The sequence below is a fragment of the Apium graveolens genome, chromosome 9 (assembly GCF_009905375.1).
Source record: "Apium graveolens cultivar Ventura chromosome 9, ASM990537v1, whole genome shotgun sequence".
NCBI classification, from domain to species: Eukaryota; Viridiplantae; Streptophyta; class Magnoliopsida; order Apiales; family Apiaceae; genus Apium; species Apium graveolens.
This window is the reverse complement of record NC_133655.1, coordinates 191,264,174-191,290,391: the sequence shown is the minus strand read 5'-3', so window position 1 is coordinate 191,290,391 and position 26,218 is coordinate 191,264,174. Positions and strand designations below refer to the sequence as shown.

Here is a 26,218-nt window from a genome sequence, read left to right as displayed (position 1 = left end):
GCTCCAGTTCATGCTCCCATTCTTGGAAAGGAGGAATTGCTTAAATTTAATGAAAAAGATGCTCTTGTTCCTTGGGAAGAAACTCACAGAGGAGTTGAGTGGACCAAGAAGTGGAATGAATCTGATTTTATTCCAAGCTCTAAAGTTCTGATAGAGCATATTGCAAAAGCTGATGAGTTGTTGACAAACTCTGATTTCAAGCACCAACTCAAAGTCACAGCTCTAAGTACTAAAAACCTTCAAGGTCAACACTCCATTACTCATGGAAAAAGTTGACAAACTTCTGAAAAGAGCTGATAAGCCAGATATGGAGATCAAGCTAGAAAAAAAGAGGTTTATCAGACCTATTCATGAGAAAGTTGAAGCTATTGAGAAGGTTCAAGAAAATCAACAGGCCCAACTTACTGAGGTCCTGAAGAATCAAGCCTCTCAACAAGCTCAACTGAATAAAATTCAATCTTCAATAGAACTTCTTCTCTCTCTCTCTCTCCTACTACCAGATGATGCCAAAAAGGGGGAGAAGGTAGTTAAGTTCAAATGCTCAACTAGTCAAATACTGAAGAAGAAGGATGATTAAGGTGATGACCAGGCAAACTCTGATAAGAGTATAGGTCAGAGTCAAGGTCAAGGTAAAGGTCAAGGAAAAATCTTCACAAAAAGTAATTTCTGATGTTAGCAAATCTTCTACACAGAAGAAGTCAAGTTCTGATGTTGTGCATGCTAAAAGTCTGATGTCAAGTTCTGATATCCTGATTCAGTCAGGATCTAAAGACTCTCAGAAGTTTTTACAAACTCTGAAGCTAAAGGGAAAGCAGACTATTGTCTACTACAAAGTAACTAAAATTCAGACACTTGATGAAGAGATTGCTAGAAGACTATTTCTCAAGCATAATCCTGGAATGGATTTAGAGAATCTCAAGAAGGAAGAAGCTAGATTTGCAGCTAAGAAGACAAATCTAAAGTCTAAAGCTTCTGATGCAAAGAAACCTTCAAGGCCTAAGGTAAAAGGCATTGTGATCAATGAAAAGTCAAATTCTGAGGCTTCAAAGCCCAAGACAAAATCACAAATTGATCCCAAGGATAAAGGGAAAGGAAATATTGATGACATACAAAGCCACATGAGATGAAGATTCCTCAAATCCTGATGTAACCTATATGCAAACCGGTTCAAGTATTTGATGAGACTGCTGCAGTAGATGAAACTGTTCAAACTCTGAAAAGAAGGAAGATAACTGAAGAATCTAAGACAACCTCTGACACAACTCAAGTTGTTCAGAATGAAGAACAGCAAGCTACAGAAGAAGCAACAAATTCTGATCAAGTCATCAAAATATCAACCTCTGACAGTGCTCAAGTTGATTTGAACAAATTGACAGTTACTGATAAGAGAAAACTCCTATGGAAGAATGTAAATCAATCAGATCCTAAAAAAGCCAGCTGCTATCTGATTTCATGACTGTTGGACTGAAAGCCAGAGAAGCAAGAGACAAAGCTGGATTAGGTTCTGAAGAAGCCAAAATCAAGACAGGAGTTGAAGTACTTACAAGAGATCCATTCTTATTGACTGACAAACCTCTTGAAGAAGTTACACAGAAACACCTTGATAAGGTTATATCTGTTCAAGTGGTACTGGATGCTCATGATAAGCATAATGTCAAATAAAATCTAATTCTATTTCTTGAAGATGGAAGAACATATTAAATGTCAGAATCAGATGTGCTGAACAAATCTCTGAAAGAACTTCAATTCTTTCATTATCTTTTGGAGATAAAGTCTGAGATTACCAGGAGATGGTCAAATTTCATCATAAAGACCATAAGAGATAAAGCAAGAATTTTTGGATCAAGGGTTATAGAATTTGTTCCAAATATAGTTGAAGATGATGGAAATGAAATTCCAATGAAGAAGGATTCTGCTAAACTTGAAGTCATTCTGAAAGAGAAATGTTTGTGCTATAATGAAGACTCATCTCATCCAAGAGTAATCATACTTGGTGATGGTTTAGAAAGAAATCATATCTCAGCACTTAGGACTGTAATCTACCATATTAGAAGTTAAGATGAAGAGATGAAGCAAGTCAAAGCTACACTAGCTCAAGTCCTGAGGAATGCAGAAGAAAAGCTAATATCAAACTTTGTCAAGAATCACTTTTGATTCAGATTCACTCGGTAAATTTGGTAAAAGCTACAAGGACCGTAAGTTGTAGTTAGTTGTCTAAATAAACTCTTATTTCATTTGTACTTAAATGTTTTTGACATTATCAAATCTATTAACTTGTATATTTTGCATAATTTACAAGTTGGGGGAGATTGTTAGATATATTTTAGATGTCATGTCTAATCTGTTGTGTTTAGTTTTCAGAACTTAATATCGAGACTTACTGGAAATCATAACTTACTGAAGTCAGAACTTATATCAGAACTTAAGGCCGTCAGGATTTATATCAGGACTTAAGTGCGGATATTTCAGATAAGGAAAACAGCTGATTTACAGGAAAGGATCGTGACTAAAATAATAGAAGATATGCATGAAGAGTTAGAAGACTAGAAGACTTGTAGAAAATAATACCCCTCGAAAAGGAGAATATATTCCAATAAATACACACCACTAACACATAATGTGTCTCACTCATATAGAGTCTCAAAATGATTCACAACTTAGTCTAAAATACTAAGTTTGTCCAACAATCCCCCACAAATGAGATTGATGGTCCAGTAGCACGCACCGCATAGACAGATAGACGCGGAGCTTGACTTGGTGATAGTTCCGGCGGTCAGATATAGCATACGATAGGTAGAGAATGCTCCTTGAACCTTCGCTCGAATAAGTATATCGACTTTACTGGTAGACAGTATGACGCGATGTCCTTGAACTGTTCGACCATTTGTGTAAACGATGACATACTCATCACTATATCTTTCTTGACTCATTCAGTTCTCATGATTATGTCCATTTTGGCCCTGGAACATCGTCCTGGTTCTACAAGAGTTTCTAAAGAATTGTGCCTCGCAATTCTCCTTTGAAGCGGCCATACTTCGCTCTTACATAGGTGATCTTTATCTTATAGAGTAACCCGTGTTTACTCAACCGAATATTATGTATTCAAACTTGAAATCCTTGTATTCGTCAAAGATTATTAAAAGCATAAAGCTTAACCTCGTACCTTACGGGTCTCACTGTTTCATCATCATAGAAATAGGCCAGGGGTTACCCCCACAGTGATTTGGTCATCATGATTTAGTTGTCCCATTGAACCAAGTTCTTGGGATCTCCAGTCAGCAAGGTTGGGTGTCCATCATGACGCCGTTAAGCAATAGGCAAGGCTCATTCCTCTCGATGATTTGACAACTATCTCTCGGTCTAACTAGATTCCCTTGGCTTAAACAGATTCGCTCAGTTTAACCATCTAGTTAGTGGATCCAAACATTATCATTTGACTTTACATAGTCAATCATGATAATTCTCGTTGAGAATAGTTGTTTAATGGTATTATCTCCTCATCATAGATGTGAGACATACCATTTCATACACAATAATGTGATCTCCCAATTTGCATATTGTTTACACGATATATGCATATTGAAGACCCATTTTCCTTGTCATTTAGGAATATCCTTACAAAGTGGCTATTCAGCCTTTTAACTACATTTATTTTATGCACCAGACTCGTATTCCATCATGAATCGAGCTAAGTTTAGGATTTCCATGACACGGCTGCTAAGTGTGAAATGTATTCTCGAATGACTTTTAAGGTCTTAAAGTCAAATATCTAATTTACATACTATATTCACATAGTACAATTAGATATCTTTCGTATTGCAGTCCAAGCTAACGAGCACATATCATACACCTTAAATCTCATTGCAATCACTTCCAAGTGACCAATTTCCATTGTACTCGTGCATCTACATAGTTTGCCAACTGTGTAGCCTATGTCTAATTTTGTACAATTTTAAAAAGTACATCAGACTTGCAATCCTTCTTGAGAGATCCTTATTCATCTACGCTTGGATAAATATAAATTCATTCTAGCTATGACAACTTTAGCTTCGCTGATCTCTTCAAAAATTCACATCACCAACATGTGACATGTATCATTTAAAAATTTTAAAGTCACGAAGATTGTAATCTTCAAATCAAAATTTTTCAATCTCATCAAGATTTCCAGAGATGATCCTCTTATCATTACTTCTCGTAATGATCAGATCACTCACATGCAATCAATTATGACTGACATATCATGTGTAAATAACACATGCACACTTATCAATTCTCTGATTTTGAATCAGTTTGACATCTCATATTGACATATTTCACATTTATGAAATAACTTTACTAGTTATTACCTAAGGCTTCACTTGTTATTGATATTACCAGCTTTTAGCGTCCCAAAAACCAGCAATTTCAGTTTGCATCATTACTGAGTTTAAGCGTCCTTAAACTGGCAATCCTTATTCACATAGCAACCAATTTTGAGCGTCCTCAAAATGGCAACCATGTCATTTATTTGAAGCCATTGCTTATCATAGCAATATCAAATTTAATATGCCATTATTTCGTGTCAATGTTGTTTCACTCAATATGATCACCGAAAATACAGATTTTCTACTCTTGCTTTATCTAGAGCACCCCTCGGGTTCACGTAAATAGATATTTCTCCAAATATCTATTTAGAAAGACCATCTTAATGTTCATTGATGCACTTTTAAATTTCACAATACGATAATTTTAGTATCATCTTAATGAACCTTATTCTCAAAACTCGAGAATATTTCATAAATTATATAAGGTCATCACTTTTGACTATAATATTTTATTATCAGTCTGACCTTATACTTCCTTCAGACCCAGATATATTTTTCCAATTGAAAATTCATTTGGATCCTAATGCTTCTATCTCGTAAGAAGATCTATATATTTTTTAAACAAGATTCTGTCAAACAGAACCACTCTCTCTATTTTTTAACATCATTTCCCCCACAAAGGACATAGAGAGAACATGCACAATCCATTTTCTAGTACACGTGCTAGAAAATCTTGATTTATTGACTCTCAGTAATAGTCAAATTTTCTCTTGATATATTCACTTATCAAGGAATTATACGAGAAGCGCATTGCTTCTATTAAATTTACGAGTTCACCTTCAAGCAAATTATTAAGACATTCGGGACTAGCAATTATCCAAGTCTTTTACTCTCTGCAGGTTCATCCTCACATTCATCCAATAACCCGTAAGTTCATTTAGATGACTTTTAATTACAGATCTACTAGGATCCACTAGCTTATCGCATAAGCATTCCTAAACTCTGTAATAGTATTCTTACGAATCTCAAAAATTAGATTCATATATCTGATATTATTAGACTCAACCATTGTCTATGTATCCATCCAAAATATCTCAATTGATTTTGGATCTCATGCTACCAACAGAGGTATTGGTATCAAGTTTTGAGATACCCCCACATTTCAATTATTTTCAAGAATGTTTCATTACATTCCACTATTCATAGAAAATTCAATAATTTTTTATTTTACCCCCAAAATTTTAATATTTTACAGAATGTCAGAAAACATTCCAAAACTAATAGGAAATTTAATTATTTCCTTTTGTGGTATCATGTTTAAGGAACGATTAGCCCTTCGTAACTAATATCCTCAAATTCAGTGATAGTCTGAGCTGATCACAATCGTTTTGCATCTCCCTCAGAGCGCAACTCAAGCCTGCATCTACTCCATTTATTTAATGCGAGTAAGGTGCAACGACCTCATGAATATTCACGTTACAAAAAGAATTTGCCCGGTGATTATTCATCATCAAATTTATTCACTACCATCTTAATTATCTGTACTAAGTTGGAATTACCCTTGAGTTTATTGAGCACACATCTCTCTATTTAGCTTCAATATTGACTCGACTACGAGTACGAGTGACAAATGTTTTACTATCAAACCAGACAGTAAACACGTATCGTGTCACTACCTCTCATATGAGCAGGTTTTACGTCATTCATTAAAACCTATAAGATTTTAATATCATGTTTAAAGAACTTCCCGTGGTTCTTATCATTAAAAATTCAATTACCGAATTTCTCTAAAATATTTACATGGTTCACATGAACCTACATTTCTGGCTCACCTACTGGTACAACCAGAAAAGGCCCAAGGAAGAACATAAATCTTCAATAAACCCACGTTCAGTGATCCTTGATCAACTGATGCGTTAGGGTTAACAACTTTTCGGATTCTCTCCGAAGTTCAGCATAAATACTGATATCAATATTCGCCGTATTAAGTATCACATGGATCACTATAATAGGCTCGTGTGTCACTGCCGCAGCAGACCGACACCAACACGTGAAATTACTATTTAACTGGAGGAAAAATCCAACCAGAAAAATATAATTTATGTGCCGACCCATAACCTGTACTCCAGGCCCATTAGGTTTTTAATGTGGAGAATCCTGAGCAATTGTAAATCTGGTTCACTTCAGCTGCACAACTCGTCACATTGTTTAACAACAAATATATTACTGCATTCTATCAAGTGCAGCACAAGTGAAAATACTAGAACAAATTTTTCCAGTCAAACTAATGTTAACTAACGAGACACGTTACATAATAAAGCAACTTATGTCTCCTTTAATAGCTTTCCAAAGCCTCCATATAGACCTAAAAGCATTTTGTTAACAAATAAATCTATTAAAATAAGATGTTTAGAACTACATAGTTTGCATCACGTTTATTGTCACCAACCTATGCTTGTAATCTATTTTCTCCAATTAAATAGATACGCGGTAAGGCCTCTATTTATCCAGTATTACAAGTTTGTGATATAACTCCATTATTAAAGATTAAACAATAATAATTGATGTCTTATCATCACTCAATAATGATTAAAAATTAATCACCAAATAATAAAGTTCCATCATGAAGGGTCATATTTATGTAGCCATATCATTTAATTGCATAGCAATATCATGTTATGAACTTGCAAACACGCATGTAAACTATAGCATATACAATTCTTGTATCAGTATACTAATAATTCCGAAATCAATTCAGAATTGTTATCAATCACCATGTTAATTAAACAAAATATAATAAGCTATCCATTAATAGTGAAAACATGGACAAATTATAAATTTGGGTTTAATCTACCAATTTATAATGATCAACCCGAGAGAGATGTCACCAAATATGTCCACTTGAATATAAGTTGATCATAAATCAATAACCATTAAAGCATCAATAGCCTTATAAGAAACCAATTATCCACCAACTTTGAGCTTACTTTTGCCTCGTACCTGTTATGCTTACTTTTATTTTATAGTTTTTTATTTTTATTGTTTTGATTAGTAATCTTCACCGTCGGTTATATTAAATTTTGTAGTTAATTTGGTACGTTGGATCTTGTTTACACGGATCGCTGACATGGCACTAAATTCAACTGTATTTGGTTGAATTTAAGAGTGTCAACTTAAAATTTTATGTAATGATAATTAAATTTTTTTATGGGGTGATTTAGAAAATTTTACCTTATTTGATAAAATAATTAAAATCTAGTAATTAAAAATTCTTAAAATTTTGTATATAACTCTTTTTTTATCTATTTTAACATCGATACGATTGGATCGTTAATCATCAATTCCAAATATATGGAATATTCTAGGGTTAAAATCTCAACCCCTAAATTTAATTTTGTAAAATAACTAAGTGATAAATTTATGTGGTTTGCTATTTTAATAGTCAACTAGTAATTTATAACTTAATTATTTTACAAAATTAAATTTATAACTTAATTATTTTACAAAATTAAATTTAGGGGTTAGAGATTTTAACCCTAGAATATTCTACCTATTTGGAATTGATAATTAACGATCCAATCGTATCGATTACATAAATTAATTATCATTACATAAATTTTAATTATCAAATTTTAGGGATATGAAAAAAATTTTAGAAAAAAATAAATATATTTGGTTTTCTATTTTAACAGTCAACTAGTAATTTGACCAATACTTCTAACTAGTGTTTAATCTCAAATTGATGTTTCGATATTTTTAAAAAATATTAATGAATGATCCAACCGTACGGATGTCAAAATCAGTATATTTTAGTGATATGACAAAAAATTTAGAAAAAAATAAATATATTTGGTTTGCTTTTTTAACAGTCAACTAGTAATTTAACGAGTACTCCAAACTAGTGTTTAATCCCATATTGATGATTCGATATTTTTAAAAATATTAATAAATGATCCAACCATACGGATGTCAAGATCTGTATATTTTAGTGATATGACAAAAAATTTAGAAAAAAATAAATATATTTGGTTTGCCTTTTTAAGAGTCAAAGAGTAGTTTGACCGGTACTTCTATCTAGTGTTTAATCCCATATTTATGTTTCGATATTTTTAAAAATATTAATAAATGATCCAACCGTACGGATGTCAAAATCAGTATATTTTAGTGATTAGCACTTCTTATTGTTCACTGTGTAAACCAGCAGTTAACTGAGTTATAAAGTTAACACTGGTCCTTAGTCAGAACCCAGGATGCTAAAGATATGCTAAGCCAGAAATGGAAGATCTGTTTTTATATAAATAGAAATGACAGTTTAGAAAAGCTAATAACATGTTTATTACACACTGTGTAAACCAGCAGTTAACTGAGTTATAAAGTTAACACTGATCCTTAGTCAATAAAATCAATCTAGATAAAAAAAATCTTGTATTCTCTCTCAAGAAAGAAGCTAAGTTCTAGACCAATAACTTAGAGATTTTGCAGCGAAATACTGCTTGATTTTTAATATAAAATTAAGTGAGTTCTGAAGATCTTTGTTTTACATATTTGCATTGTTATTTATGTTTAACATCTATTTTATCAAATCATTGATAACAACCAACTGCTAAAGCCAAAGTCGATCAAAAAGTAAACATTTAAGCCAAAACACATTCACCCCCCCTGTGTTATATTCATACCTAACAGTACGGTTGGATCATTCATTAATATTTTTAAAAATATCAAAACAACAATATGGGATTATATTCTAGTTAGAAGTACTGGTCAAACTACTCTTTGACTCTTAAAAAAGCAAAACAAATATATTTATTTTTTTCTAAAACTTTTGTCATATCACTAAAATATATAGATCTTAACATCCGTACGGTTGGATCATTCATTAATATTTTTAAAAATATTGAATCATCAATATGGGATTAAACACTAGTTAGGATTACTCGTCAAATTACTAGTTGACTTTAAAAAAGGAAACCAAATTTATTTATTTTTTTCTAAAATTTTTGTCATATCACTAAAATATACTGATTTTGACATCCGTTTGGTTGGATCATTCATTAATATTTTTAAAAATATCGAAACATCAATATTGGATTAAACACAAGTTAGAAGTACTGGTCAAACTACTCTTTGACTCTTAAAAAGACAAACCAAATATATTTATTTTTTTCAATTTTTTTTGACATATCACTAAAATAAACAGATCTTGACATCCCTACGGTTGGATCATTCATTAATATTTTTAAAAATATCGAAACATTAATATGGGATTAAACACTAGTTAGAAGTACTAGTCAATTTACTAGTTGACTGTTAAAAAAGCAAATCAAATATATTTATTTTTTTCTAAAATTTTTGTCATATCACTAAAATATACTGATTTTGACATCCGTACGGTTGGATCATTCATTAATATTTTTAAAAATATCGAAACATAAATATGGGATTAAACACTAGTTAGAAGTACAGGTCAAACCACTCTTTGACTCTTAAAAAGGCAAACCAAATATATTTATTTTTTTCCAAAATTGCTGTCATATCACTAAAATATACAGATCTTGACATCCGTACGGTTGGATCATTCATTAATATTTTTAAAAATATCAAAACATCAATATGGGATTAAACACTAGTTAGAAGTACTAGTCAATTTACTACTTGACTGTTAAAAAAGCAAAGCAAATATATTTATTTTTTTCTAAATTTTTTGTCATATCACTAAAATATATAGATCTTGACATCCGTACGGTTGGATCATTCATTAATATTTTTAAAAATATCGAAACATGAATATGGGATTAAACACTAGTTAGAAGTACTGGTCAAACTACTCTTTGACTATTAAAAAGACAAACCAAATTATATTTATTTTTTTATAAAAATTTTGTCATGTCACTAAAATATACAGATCTTGACATCCGTACGGTTGGATCATTCATTAATATTTTGAAAAATATTGAATCATCAATATGGGATTAAACACTAGTTAGGAGTACTAGTCAAATTACTAGTTGACTGTTAAAAAAGAAAAACCAAATATATTTATTTTTTTCTAAAATATTTGTCATATCACTAAAATATATAGATCTTGACATCCGTACGGTTGGATCATTCATTAATAATTTTAAAAATATCGAAACATCAATATGGGATTAAACACTTGTTAGAAGTACTGGTCAAACTACTCTTTGACTCTTAAAAAGGAAAACCAAATATATTTATTTTTTTCTAAATTTTTTGTCATATCACTAAAATATACAAATCTTGACATCTGTACAGTTGGATCATTCATTAATATTTTTAAAAATATCCAATCATCAATATGGGATTAAACACTAGTTAGGAGTACTCGCCAAATTACTAGTTGACTGTTAAAAAAGCAAACCAAATATATTTATTTTTTTCTAAAATTTTTGTCATATTACTAAAATATACTGATTTTGACATCCGTACGGTTGGATCATTCATTAATATTTTTAAAAATATCGAAATATCGAAACATCAATATGTGATTAAACAGTAGTTAGAAGTATTGGTCAAACTACTCTTTGACTCTTAAAAAGGCAAACCAAATATATTTATTTTTTTCTAAAATTGTTGTCATATCACTAAAATATACAGATCTTAACATCCGTACGGTTGGATCATTCATTAATATTTTTAAAAATATCGAAACATCAATATGGTATTAAACACTAGTTAGAAGAACTGGTCAATTTACTAGTTGACTGTTAAGAAAGCAAACCAAATATATTTATTTTTTCCTAAATTTTTTGTCATATCACTAAAATATACTGATTTTCACATCCGTACGGTTGGATCATTTATAATATTTTTAAAAATATCGAAACATAAATATGGGATTAAACACTAGTTAGAAGTACTGGTCAATTTACTAGTTGACTGTGAAAAAAGCAAATCATATATATTTATTTTTTCTAAATTTTTTGTCATATCACTAAAATATACTGATTTTGACAACCGTACGGTTGGATCATTCATTAATATTTTTAAAAATATCGAAACATAAATATGGGATTAAACACTACTCAGAAGTACTGGTCAAACTACTCTTTGACTCTTAAAAAGGCAAACCAAATATATTTATTTGTTTCTAAAATTTTTGTCATATCACTAAAATATACAGATCTTAACATCCGTACGGTTGGATCATTCATTAATATTTTTAAAAATATCGAAACATCAATACGGGATTAAACAATAGTTAGAAGTACTGGTCAATTTACAAGTAGACTGTTAAGAAAGCAAACCAAATATATTTATTTTTTTCTAAATTTTTTGTCATATCAACTTTTCTAACCTGTGACTAATCACTTTTATTTAAAGGAAAAGTGAGATTTCCATATCTAGATTAGCATATCTTCATCCACTGTGTATTGGTTGATCCTCCTTTGTTAGTTATTCTTCACCATTAATCTTGCACATCTCTCAAGATGCTTTTTTTAGACTTGTCAATTCAGCTGTGTGAATTGTTTGTTGATTTGCAACCTTGGATATTGAACTGTTCTGCAATTCTGTACTTAGAGAAATTTCTTCACTTCGAGATCTCCAATTAAGCTGTAGAGAACTCGACATCTCGATAGGCATGTTGGCTTGTCGATATCTCTGAAACTTCATTGTTGACTTGACTTATCAACAACTCTGAGTTCTCTAGTGAATTTTGGTTTATCGATAACTCAGAGTTCTTTAATGGACTTTGGCTTATCGATAACTCAGAGTTCTCTAATGAATGTATACTTGTCGATGTCTCCGAGTTCTCGAATGGGTATCCGACTTATCGATATCTCCAATAGCATTTCCTGAGTTCTCGATAGACAAGAGTTCTCGAATAGGTCTTTCTGAGTTCTCGATAGGTCTTTCTGAGTTCTCGAATGACTTCTCTATAACACTAATTCTGTGACTTGTAGAGATCTTGATTTAATGTTTTTCACCAAACAGATTTATTCAACTCCAAGCTTCTTCATAATTCTTCTGAGGCATGACCTTCTTGATCTTCTTCCAGATAGAATTCTTAGGCTTGACACTGTTTAGGGAAAAATGCTCCAGTCTGCTCTATTTACATTTTACAGACATTAAGTGTTACAAGTATAAATTACAGATTAAGGTTACAGTACAACTAATCTTAGGGTTGGCCCCAAACTTAACTGATTGCTAATGACATTGTCAGCATCAGTAATCTTTGATATCATCATGTTAATGACATTGTTAGCTCCAGTAATCTTTGACATCGGATCATTGAAGATTAATGACATTATTAGCTCCAGTAATCTTTGACATCAGATCATTGAAGATTAATGACATTGTCAGCTCCAGTAATCTTTGACATCATCTATTATATATTACAATCTCCCACAACTTGTTCATTATGAAATTATGCACAAGTTCTGATTGATGATGTCAAAACTTTAACTAAATGCAGAAACCAAAACCAATCTTCCCATCAGGTCTTCTTTTGTTGAGTTGCATTTAGATTTATTCAACATCCATTAGCTGTTTTGGCATTTAGATATATATTCTCCCCCTTTTTGACATTATCTCCAGGAAGAAAGATCCAGTTAAATGAACATTGTTCAAGCTGCTATCATTGTCCACTTGGAACACTATCTGCAGCTTCAAACTTCATTGAGATTCATGGTGATGAGTTTATTAAAAAGAATAGAAGTTTCACTTAGATCTGCAGAAAAAGTCTGTCAGTGATAAAAGTCCTAAGCTCTCTGTTCTTTTGAATAAGTAGTCTCACCAATTCTCACTGCACTAGTCTCATGACTTTTGAGAGTCAGAGTTCCCTCACAAGGATTACTAAATTCATACACTCATCTACCTCTCCTTTTGCCAGGAAGGATCCTGCCTTTCTTATTCTTTGTTTTTCACTCAATCTTTTCTCTTATCCTCGCATGAAAGGCTCAAATATTTTTGACCTACAGAAATAAGAGGTGGCTGAGAAGAGTTAATCTGTGATCATATGATTAGAGGAAGACCATATAGGGCTAATCATACTCATTTCACCAGAAAAATGAGTGCATAAGCATCTATGAATGGGGTCACAGTTTGACTCACAGATTGCTCTGTGGTAGTAACAGTGTGTTGTCCTCCACTTGTAGTGGGAACCTCCAATTGAATTGGAGGGGATTTGACTGGGTTACTGCCATGTGCACCAGCCTTAAACCCTTATATGTCTTGCAACACACTGGCACTTGAATGTGCTAAGATTGCCCTTCTTATGACATCGTCATAGGAAATTGTTCTTCTAGCTTTGACTGCTAAGACAGCTTCTGCTAGAGTTATGAGGGGAGTTGTTCCTTCTTGAGGAACCTCCAATTGAATTGGAGAGGATTTAGATAGCTCCCCCTCAGGAGTACTACCCTCAAACCTTTCAGACTGTGAAGACTATTTTGCACATGATGGTGCATAAGGAATACTCATGAAATATTCAGTAAACTGATAAATTTTCATGTTTGGTGGATTCTTTTCTCAAACAACAGAACAATCTGAAGAACATCATGAAATTGTTGTCCTTTTGTAAAACTGGTGGCTTTTGAGAGTCACCTGAGTGGGATTGTGTGTGAGTTTGTGTTCGTGTTGTTGTGCCTGGATAAACCATAGTTTGGTTTTGAAATATTTTAGCTGCAATTTTAGCACTAATACCTGTGAATTGATTATTTGAATTCCTTGTTGATGTCTTGTATTAGACCTGTAATGCATTGAACAAATGTATCTTTTTGGAGTTTCATTAGACAAATACATTGTAAGATATTTTAGTTGCAAGCATTATTGCAGAGAAGACAAAATTTAATATAGATATAAGCACATAGTAATTATTATACAAACAAGAGATTGCAATACAAGAATCAGAACTTTCATTAAAAATGGAAACATAGTACATTAAGACATAGATTTAACAAGTAAATCCTAATCCTAACTACTTTAATTCAGACTCCTTCTTCTCGGCCTCAAACCTCCTTGCCCTGCGCTGGTAAGCTCTGGACATGGAGTTTGCAAGAGAGATGATCCTCTCCTGCAACTCCAAAGCAGCAAGGCGTTGCTGCTCAGCCACCCTGGCTCGTCTCTCCTGCTCGAAAGAGGCTTCCATCTCAAAGAAAAGAATGCTGATTTGATCATTCCACGAGAGTTCGTAAAAGACCTCAAGTGGAATATCAAAGGGGCTGTAAACAACCCCCTTGAGATGGACACGAAGTTTGATAGGATCAAAATAAACTAGGTCATCATCCAAATGATGGACCAGTTGGTAAACTCCATGAATAAGTCTGTAAAAGACTGGGGCATCCATTTGAGTGAGTGAGAGAGAGAGAGATGAACAGGAGGTGAGTTTGAAAGTAGATGTTTGTTGAGAATAGGAGAGTAGTGATATATGATAAAGAGTGAAGCGTTTTAATTTATAGAGGGAGTAAAGATAGAAACCAAGAGACTCTTGAGTTGCCCGGGTAATAAGAGTAATAATCACATAAGCATATTTGACAGCTAGAAATGACTAGTTACTATTCCCCATGCAAGTACTCAAGAATATTAGTTTACTTTAAAGAGTGACTATTCCCCATGCAAATAAGCACGTACTCCCTACACAAAAAGTAACTCATCCTATCAGCAATCAGTCAAATAAATTTACCACTATCAGCATACTCAAAACAACACAAATAATGTACTAGTCTACTAACATTGGACTAACTTATTTTCACGTAAACAAGAAATCATATAAGCATGTAAATGTGTCAATAAGTAAGAGAAATTAGAGACAAGGTATGTCAAAAGTATTTTTATGAACAGAATTTATGAATTAAATTTGTTCAGTTTTTCATACTTTTTGCTTCTTTTGATCTGTTATTTATTAAGTTCATATACTGAAGATATGAAGTAATAAATATTCAGTTTACTTAGAATTTTGAAAAATTCCAAGTTCAAATTTATCAAGAAGTTTGGGTATTTATAGAAAAAGTAAAATACTTATCGAGAAGTCAAATAAACGTTTGATATTAAACTTATCGAGAAGTAATTTTGAATTTGAAAAAGGTACATTCAATAAGTCATTTTATTAATTCTTTTCAAGAACTAAGAATTGATTTATCGAGAACTTTGATAAATGCCGAGTTTGTCCGAAAATGGACTAAAAAGATTCTAATTTATTTGAAATGAATCAAATTGAAATCAGAATAAATTTTCCAAAAGTATTTATCTAAAATATTTTATTGAATTAAATTATTTTAGTTCTGAGTTATTAATAAGTCTCAAAATATCCTTGTCGAGAACTCTGTGAATTAGCACTATTAGAGAACTCTACATGGTCTTATCGATAAGTCATAATAGAGCTTATCGAGAAGTCATTCGAGAAGTCTATAAATAGACTTATCGAGGACTCACTCGAGAACTCTAGAATGACTTGTCGATAAGTCATTTTGACTTATCGAGAACTCAGTTCTCTATACCTTTGAGTACTGTTATTATGCCTTGTGTTAATTTTACACATTTAAGATGTAAATTAACAACTAAGCAGTTTACTTAGAATTTAAAATATTCTAAGTTAATTTTTGAGTTTTTAAGAAAAATAAATATACAGAGATTCTGAAATATTTATAATTCATATTTCAGTTAATTTCCAATTAAATCAAACTAGGTTGATTTATTAGAAATTAATCTGCTTCAACACATTAGCTGAGTTCTTGCCTTAAGATGAAGAATTGAGCATTCCAATTTCACTCACAAGTCTAGTGAAGGTTGCTTCATCCAAAGGTTTAGTAAAAATGTCAGCTAATTGTTTCTCTGTTGGAACAAAAATGAGCTCAATGGTACCATTTGCAGCATGTTCCCTGATAAAATGGTACCTAACATCAATGTGCTTTGTTCTAAAATGATTAACTGGATTAGCTACTATAGATATGGCACTAGTACTGTCACACATAATAGGAATTTTGTGTAACAGTAGACCATAGTCCATTAGCTGATTTCTAATCCAAAGCACCTGAGCACAACAACTTCCAGCAGCTATATATTCAGCTGCAGCTGTGGAAGTTGACACAGATTGTTGTTTCTTACTATACCAGGATACAAGTCTTTGATCAAGAAATTGACAGCTTCCACTAGTACTTTTCCTATCAACCCTGCATCCAGCAAAATCTGCATCTGTGTATCCAACAGCTTCAAAACCAGTTCCCTTAGGATACCATAATCCCAAGTTTGGAGTTCCCTTTAAGTATCTGAAAATCCTTTTCACAGCCATCAAATGTGATTCCTTTGGATTGGCTTGAAATCTAGCACATAGACAAGTAGCAAACATAATGTTTGGTCCACTAGCAGTCAAATAAAGCAATGATCCAATCATCCCTCTGTAGCTTGAAATATCCACACTCTTGCCTTTCTTGTCTTCATCCAACTTGGTTGCAGTAGACATTGGTGTAGATGCAGGTGAGCTATCCACCATACCAAATTTCTTCAATAAGTCATTCACATATTTGGTTTGGCTGATGAAAATACCATCACTTCTTTGACTAACTTGAAGGCCAAGGAAGTAACTCAATTCTCCCATCATGCTCATTTCATACTCACTCGGCATTAGCCTAGAGAATCTTTGACAAAGCTTTTCATTTGTAGATCCAAAGATGATATCATCCACATAGATTTGAACTAGGATCATATCTTCACCATGCTTCTTGTAGAAGAGAGTCTTATCAATAGTACCTCTGATAAAACCATGTTTGAGTAGAAATTCTGACAGAGTGTCATACCAGGCTCTAGGTGCCTGTTTCAATCCATATAGAGCCTTGAGTAATTTGTAGACAAAGTTAGGAAATTCTGGATCTTCAAAGCGATGTGGCTGTTGTACATAAACTTCTTCTTCTAGTTCACCATTAAGAAAAGCACTCTTGACATCCATTTGATACACCTTGAAATTTGAGTGTGCAGCAAATGCCAGAAAAATTCTTATTGCTTCTAGTCTTGCAACAGGAGCAAAAGTCTCATCATAGTCAATTCCCTCTTCTTGTGAGTAGCCTTTAGCAACCAGCCTTGCTTTGTTTCTAGTAACAATTCCATTTTCATCCATTTTGTTCCTGTACACCCACTTAGTTCCAATTATGATTTTGTTCTTTGGTGTAGGGACTAATTTCCAAACTTTGTTTCTCTCAAACTGATTCAGCTCCTCCTGCATAGCACATATCCAATCAGGATCCAATAGGGCTTCTTCAGTTTTCTTGGGCTCTACTTGAGATAGAAAACATGCATGTAGGCATTCATTAGCAGTTGCACTTCTTGTTCTCACACCAGCTGAGGGATCACCAATAATAGCTTCTACTTTATGACTCCTATCCCACTTTCTAGTGTGAGTCTGTTGACTAATACCTTCATCATTTTCTTCAGTATTACCATGAATGTCATTTCCATTCTCTCCTTCTCCCCCTGAGTTTGTGCCATCAAATTCAGGTGTCTGAAGAGAGCTTTCATTTCCATGATTTTGTTCAAAGATCTCTTCATTTGTCATTTGTTGTGCCACAACTTCATCTTCTTCATCAGAGTCACTATCAATGGTTAGATTCTCAAATGCAAGGGCTTCAGCATCATTTACATCAAGGCATTCCAAGCATGGACACTTGTCATCATCAAAAGTGACATCTGTGCTTTCCATAATTTTCTTTTGATCAATCACATAAACTTTGTAGGCTGTTCTTTCCAATGAATATCCCAGAAAAATTGGTTCAAAAACTTTAGAGTCAAATTTTCTCATATATTCAGAGTTGTCTTTCAGAATATAATACTTGCTTCCAAACACATGTAGATGCTTCACTGTAGGCTTCCTGTTAGACATGATTGAGTAAGGTGATTTTCCATGAGCTTTGTTGATGAGATATCTGTTTTGAGTGTAGCATGCAGTATTAACAGCCTCTTCCCAAAAACTAGTTGGCAACTGAGCATCTTGTAGCAAGGTTCTAGCAGCTTTAACCAATGTTCTATTTTTCCTCTCAACTACTCCATTCGGTTGAGGTGTTCTAGCTGCTGAAAATTCTTGAACAATGCCTTTGCTTTTGCAGATTTCACTTAATGTTGAGTTTCTGAATTCTGTTCCATTATCACTCCTCAATCTTTTCACACTAACTTTTCCTTCAACTTGCTTCTCAATTTTCTTGATGTGCTCAATTATAATGTTTGGAGTTTCATCTTTAGAGAACATGAACTCAACCCAAGTGTATCTTGAAAAATCATCAACCATGACAATGGCATATTTGTTCCTTGAAATGGACAAGACATTTACTGGCCCAAACAAGTCCATGTGAATAAGTTGCAGAGGTGCACTAATAGAATTCACAGATTTTGACTTGTGACTTGATCTTTTTATTTTTCCTTTCTGAAAAGCTTCACAAACTTCCAGTTGAGCAAATTCCAGACTGGGCATGTCTCTCACAAGCTCCTTCTTGACTAAGGTGTTGATTGCTTTGAAATTCAAGTGAGATAGCTTCTTATGCCACAATTTACTTTGCTCTTCTGATGCCTTGGTGTAGAAACAACATACTCCATCCTTATTTGCTGAGTCTAAGTCTGCAACAAACAAGCTTCCCTTTCTTACTCCTTTAAGAGAAATTTCACCAGTCTTTTTGCTAATAAAAGCACAATCTTCTTTGTTGAAAATAACTTGAAAACCTCTGTCTGCAAATTGACTAACACTTAGAAGATTTACTTCTAATCCAGCAACTAGTGCTATATCTTCAATGACAACATTTCCAGAAACAATCTTGCCATATCCCATTGTGAATCCTTTGCTGTTGTCTCCAAAGGTCACCAAAGGGCCAGCCATCTCCTCAAATTGTGATAGCAGGGCCTTATCACCTGTCATATGCCTGGAACATCCACTATCTGTTGGATTTTTAACGCAGCGGGGTCATGGAAAAATACTTTTACACATACAAAATCCAAATAAAAGCATATAAATCGTGAATAAAAATTCGAGGGATCGAATCTAACCTTTAAAAATAATTCGGAGACAACGATCAGAGATCCTTAGCAGTTGCTCCTCAAGTATGAAGCACTCCACCGGTATCCACCAAGAAAACGATGTTAAGGAGGAGGAAGGAGGTGGAGAGAATTGGGTTTTCCTAACTTTTTGGGTTTTCGGGTTAGAATCAAATTAAGGTCTATAATAGTGTATTTATAGGCAAAATTTTCAGCTGAAATTTTCCCATAAATAATATTATTATTATCCCATTTATTATTCTCATTAATAATTAAAACACCTTTTAATTATTAATCCTTTTTCTAAACACTTTAGAAATAATTCTCTCTCTTGATTTAATTTCCAAAAATTAAATCCTTTGATTAATAATATTAAGAACTTTTCTTAATTAATTTATAATCAATTAAATCTCATTTAATCAATTATTAAATTTGCCAATTAATTATTTATTTCATAAATAAATAATTATTTAGCCATTATTAATTAATTCCTCCACCATTAAATCATTCTCTTTTTATGGTGTGACCCTGTAGGTTCAATATTAAGCCGGTAGTAGAAATAAATAATAATACAACTATTTTATCATTATTTCTATAAATTCTCTAATTTATTAAATATGATTAATTAATTATTCACATTTATTCTACATCGTGAGGGATACTTCTCAGCATATCGCGACTATCCGGATAATATGAATTCACTGCTTAGAATACCAAGAACCTATTCAGTGAATAGTTACCGTACAATAAACTCCTTCTACCCTATAATGTCCTGATTAAATACAAGGCATGGATCTCGTGTCAAGCCTATCTAATTTAATCACTTGCTTACCATTTACTATGCGTAGTTCTATGCAAATTAGAAACTCCTTTCTAATTTCATTCACTCTGGCCAGAGATTCCTGAACTAGCATAAGTGGATCAGCCTTGAACATTCGCTTCCTTCACTGGAAGGGGTAGATCCTTTATTGATCACACACTATCTTCGTGTACAAATTCCTATACCCAGAAGAGCCCTAGTAATTGTCCCTGGAGACTAAGAACTAAACCAAAACATAGTTCAGTGTACACAAGATGACTATGATGACCTCAAGTCTAAGGATACTTGTACAACTATCACTATGTGAACAACTGCTGACACGTGAGTGAACTCCATCAGTTGTTCAGCTGTGCGAGTCATGTTCAGTGAACTTATTCTATAATAAGCACCTACATACTAGCTATAGTGTCACCACACAAATGTCTATGAGAACAAACATCCTTCATAATGAAGCAAGCATAGTATGTACCGATCTTTGCGGATTATTAATTATCAGTTAGTAATCCTATAACCAGGAACTATTTAAGTTTAGAGTTATCATCTTTTTAGGTCTCACTATTATGATCCAACGCATATTTACACGCTCAAAATGAGTAAAAGGTGAATGAGAACTGATGTTCCAAAGTTTTACCTTTTAATATAAAAAGTGGTTTTGTACCACATCGAGAGTAGCACAAACCTATTCCTTACTTTTTCTTATAAATACCATGTACCACATCGAAAAGAAAAATAAGTCCTTTCAAGCCGCTCTTTATAAATAGAGTCTTAGGGCACCAGTTTTATTCAGTCGAGGAAATAAGAGTTATCTCTTTCATTCTCGGTCTCTTTAGTCTTAAATTTTTCCAATATTCCGGTGATAGTTCTCGGGCTCAGTTCAAGTTCGCTGAGAGTATATTCGATTTATCGATTATACTAGTATCTCGTTTTATCCTGGGAAGCAGGTCGCTAAACACGGATGGTGCGGGGCGAAACTGCTTTAAGGAGACAGTTTTCTGGACTTGAGATTAAATCCAATCTCTATTTGTTTTCTCAAACCCTTCTCCTAATTTAATTGTTAATTCTTATATGCTTATGTAATTTAAGAATTAGCAATGTTCTTGTGAATTAGTTATATATTCAATATATATATATATATAATAATGTCTTTATCGTACAAGATTGGTTACAATCTCGAGCTCCAGTTGAGAAACCCCATCCCCCTCTTTCTTTTCTCTTCGTTTTTCAAGTTAAAAATGAGATGGGTTTTTAAAATTTTAAGTTCAATTCCTTTTTTTAGTTGTGGGTTGGTATTTATAAAGGGTAAAAGAGTACGAGCATCAAAAATTTGAGGTAAAAACTTAGTATTTGTGTATCGTCGAATTTGGATTGATTTTTCAGATTTTGATTATGATTCTCTGTTTATATTTAGGTCTGATGAAGGAGATTAGAATTGAGAGAAATTCCCTAGAGTTGGAGAGATGATTCCATCGAGTGAAATGGGTTGTGGTGTTGCAGGAGAATTTGGGAGATCATCGGCGTCGTTTGAGGGTTGGAGAGATGGGATGAGTTGGGGTTTTACTGGGGCTGAGTAGAATAAACGAGTGAGGTGTGGTGTGAAGCTGCGAGTCATGTGGCGAGCTAGAGATGAAAAAGAACAGTAAGACATGGCTGTTTTTTAAGTAGTAATTGGCTAACTGCTGCGGAACGTGATTATTAAAATCGGAAATGAGTAGTATTAGACAGAGAATTCAACTGTATTGGCCAGTAGTAGTTCCAACGAGTTTTTTTTTGGAAATTGACGTGCATTAATTCAATCGAATTGGGTAGTATTTAGAATCATATTTTTAATCAAATACAGTTGAATTTAATAATTGGGCGGACTTTTTGAATATTTTCGTAAAATTTAATTATTTGAGCGCGATATTTGAATTTTATCTGAAAAATTAAATTTGACCGGAAGCAGTTGTATTTAGACGGTTGTATTTAAACGGTTGTATTTAGTCGGTCATATTTAGTATTAAATACAACCGGTTTACTAAATATGACTCGAGCGTGTATTTAGCTAAATACAACCGAAAACGGTCGAATTTAGCTAAATACAACCGATTTTAAATCGGTTGTATTTAACCGTTTTTTTTGTAGTGTTTATTCTTAAATTTTATATTTAAACATGAATAAATATTTATATTATATCTAATAAATTAATTAAATTAAAAATAATTTCTTTTACTACACTTAAAAAATATTAAAATTATAGACTAAATTAGCTAAAAATATATTAATTTCATTAATTAACATCTAAAATATCATTAACATTCATTAATTAATCACAAATCAATTTAAAATCTAATAAACAAAAATTATAAAATTAATAAAATAATTATTTTAAATTAATAAATTTGGATGTTCCAAATTTGGATTAGTAGAAATCACTGATCCAAATTTACGGTTAAAGAAGAATTTATGGTAATTTACCTTAAATTTAGATCTTTAGATCAATTTTGGAGATGTCCAACTAACATGTTTATGGACATTATTCACGGATATTGTTATTGAACTTGTTCGGTAACTTTCAAGTCGAAATATATTATTTTCAAGTTCATCTTATTAACAAAGCAAATATTAAAATTTTTCAAACCCAACACCGAGCTACAAGCCGGATATTCGTGAGCCTGTAAACTCATTTACAGCCCTAGGTGTTCAAGTGCCGGGAAAAAAATGGGCAAATGGGTAGGTCTAGGGTTTCTCTAATAAAAAAGAGTGGAGGTACTGCTGATCTTATTGAGTTAAGATAATGAATTAGGAGATGAACGCTAACAAGAAACTGAAATTCACAACTCTAACTGAACAACAACAGCATGGTGAAGAAGACATATTAAGTAAGGTGCCTGATGAGTTAATTCATCACATTCTCTGGTTTTTGGATGTGCAACTAGCTGTTCAAACCAGCCTTCTCTCGAAACGATGGAAGCTCGGATGGACTACTCTCCCTTTTCTCTTTTTTAGAGTTTACTACACTACCAATTTCAACTGTTAGCTACACGGAACTATGATTCCAAAGTACTAAAGTTTGGGATTTCCCCATGTCCAAATTCATCTGACGAGTTTATGGATCTAGCTATCGATTATACAATTTCGTATGCAATTTCTGGAACTAGATGTTGATTTCTGTTGGTATCCATATGATGATTTTATATTATTGAGATTGAGTTCTTCTACTATATATAAAGAACCTTGAATTGAGTTTATACTATGATGAAGAAGCGTTGGTATCGCAATGTTGGAAATTACCTGCTTTGGCTACCCTAAAATTGGTTCGTCCTTTTTTTGAAGTTTTCACCAAGTTACCTGAATCGTATTTGACTTGCTTGCCTTGTTTACAAACACTGTTATTAGATGGTTTCGAGTTACCCAAATCTATTTGCTTGCCTACTTTAACAACTCTCATACTGTATGATGTTGAATTTACTGATAACGTCAGTGAGTTCTTCCATGCACTTGTCAATCTACGGAATCTCACCTTGCTTTTCCGCAGAGGCGTATGTGCTAATTTTTTCGTAAATTGTCCTCAATTGGTGAACTTGGAAATTGAGAACTACACATGTCCTATAGATATGATTAGTGATTCTGGTAAGAATCACAGGGTCATGGTTCTGGCGCCCAATATCCGCAATTTCACTTCTGTTAACTTCGGCCCTATTACATTTGGAGTTACAAAGTTGGAGAGCGTGAATTTGAAATTTGAGGAATTTGATGACGATATCACCCAAATCGAAACTGTTGCAGCACACAAGGAGGCTAAAAAGTATTGTCGCTTGATTACTGATATGTTTTGGGGATTTACTGGTGCAAAGATTCTTACCTTCGACTTGAAACTAATTATCAGTTCTTAAGTTTTCATATTTAGTTGTCCATCTCACAAGTAAACTTCATTAGTGGATTGACGGACTGTTTAAAGTAACATGGATTCTTAGTTATTGCTTGTTGATATCAAGATCAAAATTTCAGTTCAGACCCCTAATTTATCATTTTTGTATTGTTCTTTCCTAGGCACTTTCTCCTCTTTCAAACATTCTTGTCTATTCTCCTCCGTTCTTTAACTTGGAATATGTGAAAGTACCGCATGGATATAATGAATCAAGGATGTCCACCAACCTCAAAAAGTACTTATTTGGTTCCTCCCCTAAAGCCGCCATTGTCACTACATTGCCACAGGTACTTATTTACTTGCTTTCTCGTATGTTTTATGTTGTAACGTTTTTTTTAAAGTTCTTGGTTATTTCTTAAGGTTTGTTGTGTATATACACATACACATGTGCAATTACAACTAATTCCACACGTAGTTAGGAAGAAGAAAAAAAATTAGTTGGGCTAGTTTAGAGAGGGGGACAAGAAGTGTTGTCTACAATGAAGCTGAATATGTTGGCCAACTCCGTAAGTGTCTTTACCAAAATCTCAATTACTCAGATTGATACTTGTTGGGTTCCGAAGGCATAAAACGCAGCGGATAAATGTAAATAAAACAAAAATTTCGAAACCCAAAAACAGGATCCATGTATAATTATGGGCAGATTATGGAGATAACGAATCATACATTTCAAGAGATTAACTTTCACGAACTCAACGGAGATCCTAGCTATCACGCTTTGTGTCTACCTCTCGGAAAAACACCTCTATGGTATCCACACGAGCACCTTCAAGAACGTCTCACGAACTTGACTACGGAATGGATGTACTAGCCTCCTTCTTGACGATCTGAATTGCCTCTGCCTCTCTTTGCTGCTAGGGTTTTCTTAAAAAACGTACAAGCCTCTTTAACCTCTCATTATCTATTTATAATGACTGATTAAAAAGGCCCATAATAGCAAAGCCCAACCCTAGTAGGTATTGGATTAAATAATAAAAATAAATTTCTATTATTTAATTAATAACTAAGTCATACTTAATTATTATGGGCAAAAATATTCTTTTTAATTCGAATTTATATTATCTCAATTAAGTCTTACTTAATTATAATAAAATTCAAATAATCATCAATTAATTTAAATCCATAATTTAAATTAACTATTCCATTAAGTGCTCTATTTGTGCGACCCTATAGGCTATTATTTAATTGGCAATAATTTTATTCTCTAATAAAATTATAAACAATGAGCGGTATCTAGTAATACATCATTGTTACCCAATTAAACAATAATTAAATCGTGATTAGATAAAACCTTTCGTGATTAATGTTTTTCGTGTAATATAATCCCTTTAACCATACATATTATAGATTAAACTCGAGGCATGTATTTAGTCATCCTCTTCAATATTTAATCCGGGTTTACTTGATCCATGAGTAGATTATCGAGACAAATCATTATTTGAGCATGACCATACTTTTATAATCTCACTCAATCAAGAGGCCAATAATATCTCTCCTAATTATAGGAGGGTTAAATCCTTTATCTATCATTCATATTTCTCATACGACTCATGATATACCCGATGTCCACTTTTATCATCACCCGATCAAAAGTAACTTTTAATGTAGTCAAAGTATATTAATCCTCGTATAGAAATATAATGATTTCAAGTCAAAGGATCGTTACACCATTATCACTGTGAGTCTTTCTTATGACTTTATTAAACATGAAGAATCTCACTGTGGGTCTGTCCAGTACCATGTACTCTCACATGTACCTATGTATTGACTTTAGTATCCCCATACTTATAACCAATGAGATGTGGTTATCTTGTCAAACAACATAGTAGTCTATCTATGTATTATTATTGTCCTATATAATAATACTCGACTAGGGACCTTTAAGAATATGATATATTATATAATCTCAAGTTCAAGTCATGTACTTAAACTATACAATTTGTATCATGATTCTAAAGACATTTATTATGCTAACAAAATATCGCAGTAATTAAGGTCATAATAAATATATTTATTGAATGATCAACTGACATTAAGATAAAAGAATAATGTATTGCCTCTAGGGCACCTACACTAACAATACTGACATGATTTCTAAGCACATGGTTGTATTTGATGCATTGCACAAACTGGGATTCAACATAAGTTGGCTTGTAAACCGTCTCGACTTCATAGAACAACTCCAATTTTCACAACCCATACTCTCCGAGCTGCATGCAATTG

General features: G+C 32.9%; 1 protein-coding gene across 1 annotated transcript; it reads left to right on the top strand.

The window, feature by feature from the left end:
- Nucleotides 1–22,873: 22,873 nt before the first annotated feature.
- LOC141685801 (putative FBD-associated F-box protein At5g22720) lies at nt 22,874–23,960 on the top strand. Its single transcript, XM_074490885.1, has 2 exons — nt 22,874–23,099; nt 23,401–23,960. Exons 1-2 carry the CDS (start codon nt 22,874–22,876, stop codon nt 23,958–23,960), a joined length of 786 nt encoding a protein of 261 aa, XP_074346986.1.
- The last annotated feature ends 2,258 nt before the right edge of the window (nt 23,961–26,218 follow it).

What these genes read in the sequence shown, in the direction of transcription:
- LOC141685801 (XM_074490885.1), top strand. Translation starts at nt 22,874, where the DNA reads ATGAACGCTAACAAGAAACTGAAATTCACAACTCTAACTGAACAACAA. An exon ending in CTACACTACCAATTTCAACT is followed by an intron (nt 23,100 to 23,400) that starts GTTAGCTACACG and finishes CTTTTTTTGAAG; the next exon opens with TTTTCACCAAGTTACCTGAA.